The following is an 11,413-nucleotide window of genomic DNA, read 5'->3' on the forward strand; positions in this document are numbered from 1 at the left end:
CCCAGCTGTGTCACCCTGGACAAGGGGAACAGGACTGTTTGGGGGTGCACAGGGGCAGGACATGGCGCTGACTCAGGCCGGTGCAGGAGGGCTGGTCCCAGCAGTCAGCTCCCTGTGGCCAACTGCCAAGCTCAGCACCCGACCATCTGAAAAACCTTCATTTTTGGGCAGCAGAAAATCGACATCCTCCTTTCTGAAAGGTCACCTCGACAGCAACATAGCAGAACAAAGTGTGTGTGTGAGGGGTTGCAACCTCCAGAGCCCCCCAGCCCAGCTCTGTGGGGCATCCCTCCCTGGTCCTGGTTGGATCGAGAGCCCCTCAGAGAAACAGAGCTGCTGTGGCCCCATGGCAGCCCCAGAGGGAGGAAGGACAAGGACTAGGGTGCTCAAAGGCTGAACCCCAAGCTCTGCCATCCTGGCCGTTGCTGCCCAGGCGGTTATCTGGTGTTGGGTGCCCCTTGGGCCGGCACTCGCCCTGCTGCAGAGATGCTGGCACAGCCCTCCACACCGCTGGGACCTTCAATCACAGCAAAGCAGCTGCCAGAAACCACACTGGGTCAAACTCCCCTGGGACCTCAGAGGGAAAGATGCTGAAAGTGGGGTTTCCTGAAAACCTGCCCGAAAGAGGAGTTTGCAAGTGTGAGGAGCTGGTTCAAAGCAGGGGAAGCAGCTGGTGCCCAAATAAACACAGAAACCAAAACTTTGCAGCACCTGAAAGGCTGCTCCCAGGAGTGGTGACGGTGCAGAGTATGGCCACAGCCTGTGTCAGGTGAGACCTGGTTTGTATTTGACACGGTGGCTGGAGCAACCTGCCAGCCTTCACCATCTTGCTGCGGTGCCGTACCCCACCCACGGCAGGTTTGGCAGCGTCTGGGAACCAGCTCTGCCTGTCTGCTCTTGCTGCTTTGCTTCTCAGATCCACGAGGGAAAAAACCTGCCACCCAGCACCGGCATTTCTGGCAGTGTAAGCCACCCAGCGCAGCCCTGTAGTGGTCCTTTCATGGTCCCTCCAGCCAGCACTGTCCCCAACACCACCCCCAGCCCCATGGACACAAGGACACCCAGGGGTGTCCAGACCTGAGCTGAGCAGTGGCAGCAGCAAGCACAGCCCCAACTGACAGCTTTTCTGAACTCTTGTGATGGGGCTTGTCACCTCTGTGCTGATGCGATGTGCAGAGCAGCTCCCAGGGCGCCTCACACCAGCCCCTTTTCTTTCACATCCTGCTGCTCTCTGCCCACACCCCGTGCCAAGGGTTTTTCAGCAGCAATGGGCATGCTGTGGGGCCAGGGAGAGCCTGGCTCTGTCCCCAAACCCCCCAGGGCAGGGTGCTGCAGAGGTGCCAGGACTTTGTGCTGCTCCCAGGTCCCCCTTCCCCTTCTGCTTCCCATGCGCCTGGCGTGGGACAAAACCCCTCAGCCTCTGCCAGGCTGAAGAGACCAGGCACAGAAACTGAGGGGATGATGAGGCAGAGAGGCAGCTCAGAAACAGAAGTGAGATGGGCATTGGGTAGGAGGTGATTTTGGCAAAAACCCTTCAGTCACAGCTGTGTGACGGGCTGACCCCAGGTGGCACAACCTTGTGTGGCACGGTGTGGGAGCCCTTGCAGGCAGATCCCTGGTTCCTGGGGATGCAGCCCAGACCTAAGGAGGCTGCGGGTCTCTGGGGAGGCCAGGGCATTGCAATGAGGTGGGGTTGCCCTCAGGAGGAGCCCCCTTGGCCTCTCCAGTGCAGGGTACAGCTCTGTGCCGTGTGCCAGCTCCATGCAGGCACTGCCATCTGCAGGCAGCAGCCTCGGAGCCAGCTCTGGGCCTCTGCCAGCACCCAGCACCCAGAGCTGCCACCCACCACCCATGAGTGAGCAGCAACCACGCACTGCAGACACCCACACCCAGCAGGGCTGCACCACCGCTCGTGCTGCACGCCCGGGCAGGGAGACACGTCCCTGAGCCCATGGGGGCTCGCCCAGCCCAGCCCCAAGCAAAGTGTTGGTTATCACATGGAGAAACCAGCACTGGCTTCTCCTCCCTTCTGCTCAGAGCAGGTGGCAGCAGGATGGGAGTAACAAACCCCATACCTGGCTGCTCAGGGGGTGCACACAGCTCCCAGCAAAACAGCCCTCAGACTAGACTCCCCTTGCGCAGAGCATCACAGCATTGTCCTGCAGAACCTGGCTGCCCATGGCTTGGATGGGAGTACTCTTCACTGGGCTAAAAAAACTGGCTGGATGGCTGGGCCCAAAGAGTGGTGGTGAATGGAGTTAAATCCAGGTGCCAGCCAGTCACAAGTGGTGTTTCCCAGGGCTCAGTACTGGGACCAGCTCTGTTTAACATCTTTATCAATGATCTAGGCGAGGGGATCGAGTGCACCCTCAGTAAGTTTACAGATGACACCAAGTTGGGCAGGAGTGCTGATCTGCTCAAGGGTAGGAAGGCTCTGCAGAGGGATCTGGACAGGCTGGAGCAGTGGGCTGAGGCCAATTGTATCAGGCTTGAAGAAGAGTGGATGGAGAGCTGCTCATCAGAAAAGGACTGGGGGTGCTGGTTGACAACCAGCTGAACATGAGCCAGCAGTGTGGCCAGGAGGCCAAGAAGGCCAACAGCATCCTGGCTCGTACCAGCAATAGTGTGGCCAGCAGGACTAGTGAAGTGATGGTCCCCCTGTGCTTGGTACTGGTGAGGCTGCACCTCGAGTGCTGTGTCCAGTTTTGGGCCCCTCACTACAAGAAGGACATGGAGGTGCTGGAGCGTGTCCAAAGAAGGGCAACAGAGCTGCTGAAGGGGCTGGAGCACGAATCTGATGAGGAGTGGTTGAGGGAACTGGGGTTGTTCAGTCTGGAGAAAAGGAGGCTGAGGGGGGACCTTCTCGCTCTCTACAACTCCCTGAAAGGAGGGTGTAGCAAGGTGGGGTCAGTCTCTTCTCTCAAGTAACAAGTGACAGGACAAGAGGAAATGGCCTCAAGTTGTGCCAGGGGAGGTTTAGATTGGATATTAGGGAAAATTTCTTAACCAAAAGGGTTGTCAAGTATTGGAACAGTCTGCTCAGGAAAGGGGTTGAGTCCCCATCCCTGGAGGTATTTAAAAGACACGCTGATGTGGTGCTTTGGGACATGGGTTAGTGGTGAACTGGGCAGTGTTAACACTTGGACTGGATGATCTTTGTCTTTCTCGACAAAAACAGTTCTATGATCAGCAGCACCTCTGCCCTGTGCAAGGGAGAAGAGGCTCTGTATTTTGAACACAGCAATGGAGTTGCTTATAAATTGCTCCCTGGAGCCCCATGCTGGCCTGTGAGTCTTCCTTGCCTTCCTCTTTAAGCAAGCAGCGGTTGCAGCTCCATGCCTCATTACTACTAACAGACACCCTGCTCCTAGCTTGTTCTGCTTCACTTGTGCCCCATGTGGACAGCATCGCCCCAAAATTGTCACCATGAAAGTCTGCCCACGCACCCATGAGGCTCTGTCCATCCTGAGGGGCTGCCTGCCAGCATCCAATAGGCAGAGACACACACCAACAGGGACAGATACCCCTGCTATAACTAAAGTATAGTTCCCCTGCCAGAAAACAGCCAAGAACATGCTGTTCAACTAGTTCTGCCTCCAAAAGGGAGCCCTTATCCCAGGTGGTTTCAGCTATGGGGCCTTTACTCTCAAAGCATCCTCTGAGATCAGAGAAACAAGACACTGGAAACTCCACACAGCAGCAGGGATTTTTCAGAAGCGTTTATTTAACTGCTGACACTGGGGCTGCAGGGGGCAACTGCTCATGGAGCTGCCCTTCGCTGCAGAAATGTCACTGCCCTCAATCATGACAATCCACGTATGGTCAGTGTCTGCTCATGGTTCAGTACCTACATTACACAGAGCTACATCACTGGGATATTCACCTGTTAGGGACACCACTTAAAAGGGTTAAACATAATGATGATAATACTAAAGTAATCTACAAAGTAAGACTTGGAGGCATCCTACCCAGTGGTAGGAAACACTTCCAGGTCACAGTTTATACTTCCCAAACTACACAAGATAATGTGCTTGTAAAAGGTGCTGGGGAGTCCAAAAACTTCCTTCTGTGACACTGCCTGCTTCCTACCAAGTGGCAGACACTTGAGTGCAGAAGAGTGCCTCAGCTGTGGGGTTTATTTTTTCCTCCTTTGTTTTTTTTTAAATAAAAACAAAAGGTGACTTGTAAAATGTTATTCCTAGCACAGGTAGACCAAATAAAATAAAATTAAAAAAAAATCAAATCACATTACACTGGAAATATACAGATTGGCCTATGAGAAATAAGAAGCCATATACTATTGCCCCACAATGAGTTTTTCTTCACCTACAGTTTCAACTTCCCAAGTGAGGTAGGGAGAGGGTGACCACAGGAAAAAAAGGTGGCGTTTCCAAAGGATTTCACTGTTTTAAAGTTATCCTTTCAAATCCTTCATGTAAAGTTAAAGTGTTCTTTAAGGAAACACCACCTTTTCTTCACAAAAACATTCAGAGTTTTGGTTTTTTTGGTTGTTTTGAGTGAGGAAGAGGGAGAAAGAAAACAAACATCCCAGAGATGAAATGCTGGCAGTTGTGACACATTTTGGAAGGAAAGCACAGTTATAAAAAGGAAGGAAACAATATAGTGAATCTGCAGATAAAAGGGAAAAATAGAGTGCTGACATAGTTTGCACTGTGCCCGCTCCAACAGCATTGAATTACATACCCTGTTCACATGGAAATATACTGTCAATACACAGCTGTCAGGAAAGGAAAAGTGGAGACACTTTCAAACCTGTACTTTAATTTTGTAGGAATCAGTAATATAGAAGCCTTCCATCGCCCCTCCTAGTACTAGACAGATTAAGGCATAATTTAACATCCATTTCTTTCTAAAGCAATTTAAAGTGTAACAAGCCAAGAAATCAGACACAGAAAACTTAACAATAGCTATTCTGACAGAGGTGAAAGCTATTATATGTACAGTGCAGTATTTGCCTTCAAACAGGGGACTTTTGTCTTAAAAAAAACCAAACAGACATAACTGCAGACCCAGATTCTAAAAAAGCAAACATTGCCAACACAAGGAATGTTCATTAGAGTCCAGTTCCCACTAGAGCTACTCAACAGGGGGACGTACAATGTGATTATGCTAAACTGCACTGATTGACTGTTCCCAGAGCGTGCCCCCGGGAGGGGGGCAGAACTGTGGGAGGCCAAACTCTGCAGTACCCTAGTGCAAACTGCCTCAGAGGAAAAGCCTGTAGTCAACAGGCCTTTACACTTACTGTTAGGCTTCACTAAGAGGTGTAGTAGTCAGGTGTCACCTAACAATTTCAGGACACTCCCCTAAAGGTGATGGTCCTGTGTGGATTCTAATGCACATCCCCCGTGAACAGTGTCCTGCACACATACACCTGCCAGGCTACCGGCTTTCCCTCTTCCATGACTGCAACCGGCTCACAGCCACCAGAATCTCACATAGACGATCAACATGATAAAAAACACAGCCACCGCTGCAAGTTTGGCGTAAGTGGAACGCATGTTCAGATACTTCGCGTCCTGACGGTACTTCTTGGACAAACTGGACAAGTTGTTGGCCTTGGAATCAAGAGCTGTTAAAGGGAAAGGGCAGAGAAGTTAATTGATTAACCCAACTAGATGCTGCTCAAATATTACAGTAACTGTAGACATTTCTCTGGAGCAGCTGGAAGTGCAGCAGTTTCACAGGGCAGCATGCCCTATGCCTATCTGCAGTGCTCTAGTGCTTGTCCTGCTGGGACGAGAGCCACTCAAGCTGATGAGACACTGGTCTTGTCCAAAAGAAATGCCAGCACCTGCCAGGTGCTTCAGGATGCAACCGATCCAAGTGAAACACCCACTGAGTCCATTGCTTTTCTCAGGAGTCTCAGGGATTAGCAAGCCTTTCCCTCCAGTATGTTCCTCCCACCCAGATGACTGGGGTGATGAGGAACCATATTTTCCAAATATTGGCCATTCCCTGTACCTGAAAGTGCCTCTCCTCTCTGTAAGACCTCCTCGATGTTGGCCACCATAATCCTCTGCACGTCTTGCAGCTCTGTGTTGATGGAGCCCAGGTTTCTTCTGGCCCGGCTGTCAATGTAGAGCTTCTTGGTTTTCTGGATATAGGTGTCTGAAACAAGACGGGGCTGTCAGAGGGAATCTCATCTAACACAGCGCAGCCTGGCTACTGAAGGAGTGGGAACGTTGCTGAGACAGCCAGTAGACTGTATGCAAATATTCACTGGAGTGAGGCCAAGAGACTTAAAGCAGGAGATCTGAATTGATGGACATTTACCATTTCCCTACCACTTCTCTATTCCCTCACTCAAAACACCCTTTTCTCTCCTGTCAAAAAGAGGTTGAACTGTCAATTCTATAGGCCAAGCTGGAGAGGATCCTGTGGTTGCTGCTCCCTCATAGCAAGAAATTTCCTAACTAGTCACAGGGAGAGGGAACTCACCAAATTCAATGAAGGAATAGGGCCTGGAGACCGTCGGCACCTTCTTGCCATGCTGCTCATCAAACTCTGAGTGCAAGTCTTCCAGATATGCAAAGGCCAGTTTCTTGGGGAATGCAGCTTCACACAGGACCAGGTAACACACTCCTTTCTCAATGATGTAGCTAAAAGAACAGCAGACAGAGCATTAATCAAACAATTTTGAACCTATCCCATCAACCACCGTCCTGCATATCTTTATTCCTATGAGGCAATGAGAACTGGGTACAGGTAATTCCAGTTTGCCCTGTCTGGATCAGGTGTAAACCTTTCTACAAAGCAATAGTTTATTTTTTCTTTACCTAAAATAAATTTTCCTGCAGCCTCAGACCCTATACCTTTGCTAACAGCCCTGAACTTCGACTTCACTGGAACAAAAGTTGGCCTGTGAATATCATTAGCTTAACAAATACCAGCAACAAAAGAGTTATAATTTTGGAGTAAAAAAGGGAGGACATCCTCCCTCCCCCTTGCAGTCAGGAGGAGGGGAGCACGAGAAAGTTTGCCAGCAGAGTAGAGGGAAAGGCAGCCAACACAGCCCTAAGACAACACAGCACAGCCAAGTACCCGAGGCCCACAGATGGGAAGCTCTGCCCTGAGATTAGGACACACACAAGAATTTGGTCTCAGTGTGCTAAAAACCACCCAAGGACAGTCAGCTCCCGCCTTCTGTTTTGGAGGGCTGGGTATCCCCTTCTCCCCCAACACCAGCCTGTTAGTGGGGTGTCAGTATCCACATGCATGACCTCAAAGGCAGCTGGGGAAAAACACTGGTGTGTTCTGGTGACCTCCCCTACAGATTTGCCATGGGTAAGTATGACTGTGCTACCAGTTCTTTGGCTGCAGTGTTAGGAGCTGCAAAACATACATTGAAACATGTTGCTGCACAATGCTGCTTGGATTGTCCTGCAGCTGAATGTGCAGGGGTCTTCTTTCCCACCACCCCCATCCCCATCTAATTTTATTTGTTTGCAGAGGCTTAGTGCTGACCTTGTTTCAGTGTAAGTTTCAGTGCCTCTGTCAGCACTGAGAATAGAGGCTTTGCATTATCATTCAGCTAAAATCCTACTGAAATAAGGATAAGATAGAACCAATCTTGAGATTATTCAGGCTTCACTACAACTGTCTGCTGCTACACATTCCCAACAACATTTTCCTCCTCATTTAGCCAATGGAAAATAAATGCAACAATATTTTCCCCAAAACCAAGGGAGTGGGGATGACAGACAGTCCTGTGCATGCTTTTGAATGTTTATCTATATTATTCAGGGTGGAATTTAAATGCTACTTTTATTTACCTTCCTTTGACTTTCTGCATAACGCCATTATGTAGCAGTCTAATTAGCATAAAGATTAACAGTGTATTAAGGAATTGACCCAGTCCCGAGGGCACTGCAGTTAAATAAGTAGCTTAAAATTTTGTTAATAGCTGCATCAGGCTTACAAAACAACTTCTTCCCCACTGTTATTCCAGATACCCTAAGAGGTCCAAGTTCATTGAATTAGCCATCCTCAACTTGTTTCCAGGCTCAGGAGCACCCATTTCTCCTGCCTCTGTACGGCCTGTGTGCAAATCCTGACAGCCTTCCAATAACAACCCACCTACCCCAACCAGAAGCAAGAAACTCCAGTTACTATAATCCATTCCATGAGTGTGTCCCCATGAGCCCATGCTTTTTTTCTTTTTTTATGTCCCTGAGCTTGGACTGCATCAATGTGTAAGACTCATCCCACAGTACATCATGCCTCTGTTCTTCCTTTACCCTTGGAGACCTGCTTGACAGCTTGGAGTTGCTACAAATCATCACGCAGAGCTTGACTTAGCCACTGTCATAACAGTAAGACTTGAAAAAATCTTTTGAAATAAGGAAAATTTGGGACAAATAGGACAGTATTGCCTGAGAGCTGGAGCAGCACTCTTAAGATGAAAGCAGTCTGAGGGACATGCCCCATCAGTACGGCTCTGTTATCTCTGCTGGGGCCAGCTGGTCCTGCCTGGAGCTCTTCAGCTGTACTTCCCCCTTGCTTTTCCCCTGATGTGATGTTAGATGTGTTGAATTTAAAGTTGATCTGTCAGCACCACAAAGAGCAAGTGCACCTCATTCTGTCCCAGATTCAGACAACCTTAGTTCAACACCAGAGCAGAGTTCCTACAGAGCTGGGCTTCTTAAGTGTTAAGGCTTTGTGTGTGCCCCTGAGCTTCAGCACAGCACCTGATGGTGCTGACTGCTCGGCAGTGTACGCACACAAGGGGCAGACCTTACCTTTTGCTACTGTTAACTTCTGTACTCTGGATTGCTGCACACTGAGTATAGCCAGTAGGTTTCTTATAATTATCTTGGATGTTTTGAGAGAGAAAAGCTTTCTCCTGGTAACAGTGGCAAAGGCCAAGGGTTGTTTTCAACATGACAGGTAAGAGCCACTTCAGCCATTCATCAGCCAAAGGTCAACCACTGACTGTCAGCACAGCAGACACCATCAGTGTTTCTGTACCTGCACAGCCGTGTACACCGAATGCTGCAGCTAAAAGGGTGACACAGCTTTTGGAGCCGGAGTCTAAACATCACATTTGGCAGAAATCACCTCAGTGGACATAGTTTAAGCTTCACATTTCAGCAAGACTAGGGGCTCTTCTCTGAATTGATCAAGTTAAAAACTTTCAACACCACCTCAGCAAGTTCAGTGATACCCTTAGCCACATTTGTAACTCCTGCACCACAAAATGCTCCATCCTATTCTATTCTGCAGAAAAAATGGTGCACAGCGTTCACAAATAGCATGGTCATCAGTCAGCATTTAGACTAAATCTCAAACTCCCCCATTTCCTCCCCTTCCTGTTCTCTTACCACGGGAGGTTTTCTGCTCTGAAAGTATTCTTTTCATATAGGTCCCGCCTTAAAGTCCCACCTTAAAGGAGGTGGCAGTTGAGTGCTTTGCAGCAGCAGCTGTCAATTGCCTGTGGAACCCACCTAGGGACTAACTCATCACAGAAGGAGAAACACTTCTTCCCTGGCTCCTCTGCCCACCAGGTATCCTGGCTGTTTCTTTGAGACAGCTGTCAAAACACGAGCTTGCCCAAGTGCTCCTGCCTTGTCAGGACTGGTGACAGTCATGTAATGCTTACAGCCAGCATTAAGAGGTTTCGATTTCCTGTGCACTGCAAGTGGCGCAGCCTTCCTAGGCATTGCTCTGCTTGCGTCATGGAAGCAACACAAGAAGGGATTTACTAGGATCTACACAGGCTCTTTCCCAAGGTTTCACTGCCAGTCAGAGCTACACCTGTGCAGTGCCATGGAAACATTTAAAATGAGTTTTTAAATTATAGAAAGTTCTAAATTCTAGAAAGATGAGGCAGAGCAGCACTTTGCAGTTAAATCTGGCAACAACACCCAAGGAGACAGGGATGGCCAGACTATTTTAATCAGGATCATCCTCTGACCACTATAACTCCCTATCAAAGGCAACCAGAAGCCAAGAGTAAAAAAGATAAAAAAAAAATAAATCTTGTTGCAGTTATCATATGTAAGCCAATCACAAGGAAAGTTGCCCTCAAAACCTCATGGCTTTTGACAAAGATTGCCCTTCCAAGAAACTCCTGTTCCTGTCTTTTCATGTCACCGAATCTCTGAAGAAAGGGACAGGGCAGCAGACTTCTTAAAGGGCCATTGTTATAGAGGCAGAGACCTAAAGCCAACCTTGCCCTGTGTTCAAAGGCCACCAGCTGTAAACACACAGGCGGCCATCAGGGCTTGGGAACCAAGAGTGATCCCGCTGCTGGCGGTGCGGCAGAAGCGGTGCCAAGCACAGGAAACCTTGGCACATCGCTGGCAAAACTGCACAGCTCTGCCTTGGTGATCTCACATGTGGCACCTGACCCCAGAGACTTCTAGCGTAATTATTTCTGCTGATAGCACAACCGTGATTCTTGATGAGATCTTGGGCTTGATTAAGTTCTCAAGCGTGATTCTGCGAGGCAGTCACATGTCACATAAAGAAGCCTTTCCTTCTCAAACATACGCTTGCTCTCCTGTCAATTCTTCTTCCCTTTACTTGCCTTTCCAGTTCCCTTGTTATCAGTTTTGGAGTAAGGATGTCTGACCTGCACTCCCTCTAAGTTTGCATTATTTTATATTCAAGTTCCCTTGTTAGTAGTGTACTACTAGAGAAAGCCAGAAGTGTTTTTAAGTTGAGAGTTTCCAAACAGTTTAGGAAACATTTAACACACTCAACACATTTGGCAACAATAAGACTTAATCTACAAGATGAGAGAAAAAAGTTTGTCAGATATTTAAGGAAATAATAATAATTTTTTTTAAAAAAATCAGAGATGCACCGTGTGCTTCTAACACAGGAGGCTAAAGGTACGCTCTCAGGGGATACACAGAGAGGAAAACCTTGGGCAGGAGGAGCTCACAGTGGCACTGCCAGACTGGTTTTACTAAGGACATCTCTTTTTAAAGAAGACAAGGCACAGAAAGTACAGGAGATGTGCTAAAGGTATCTTGGAGGGTGCAAACAAACGGAAAACCTTAAAGGGAACAGAACCTACATTGTCTTCCTCGACAGCAGAACTATGAACCTGGCTGACACACAAGTGCCAGACAGCAGCGCCAGGCAGTGACAGCTCACACGCTCTCTCCTTCGAGCAGCTACCACGCTTCAGCTGGCCGGGCAGAGAGCTTGTAACTCACCCCCTTCTCTCCAACAGCCCTACTTCTAACAAACCTTCACCCCGACCCAGAGGTGCCTGCATTTACTGCCACGTTCCCCCATCCCGCCTACGGATACTCACTGGAAAGCCATGGCTCCTGCTTCCAGGGTACATCTCGTGGGGGACTGCTCGTTCAGCTTGCGGAAGAGCTGCTTCGCTTGGCTCTGGTACTGCTGCAGATCGCGGCCTGACTGAGAAGGGAGG

At 49.0% G+C, this 11,413-nt stretch overlaps 1 protein-coding gene across 1 annotated transcript; it reads right to left on the reverse strand.

Annotated features, from left to right (window-relative positions):
- Nucleotides 1-4,929: 4,929 nt before the first annotated feature.
- On the reverse strand, nt 4,930-11,397 carry SEC22B (SEC22 homolog B, vesicle trafficking protein). The gene is made up of 4 exons (XM_010175798.2): nt 11,291-11,397; nt 6,463-6,623; nt 5,986-6,132; nt 4,930-5,593 (listed from the first exon to the last, which is right to left on the reverse strand). Exons 1-4 carry the CDS (start codon nt 11,299-11,301, stop codon nt 5,439-5,441), a joined length of 474 nt encoding a protein of 157 aa, XP_010174100.2. The 5' UTR covers nt 11,302-11,397; the 3' UTR covers nt 4,930-5,438.
- Nucleotides 11,398-11,413: the final 16 nt, after the last annotated feature.

This window comes from Antrostomus carolinensis, unplaced genomic scaffold (genome assembly GCF_000700745.2).
Source record: "Antrostomus carolinensis isolate BGI_N321 unplaced genomic scaffold, ASM70074v2 scaffold14209, whole genome shotgun sequence".
In the NCBI taxonomy this organism is placed as follows: domain Eukaryota; kingdom Metazoa; phylum Chordata; class Aves; order Caprimulgiformes; family Caprimulgidae; genus Antrostomus; species Antrostomus carolinensis.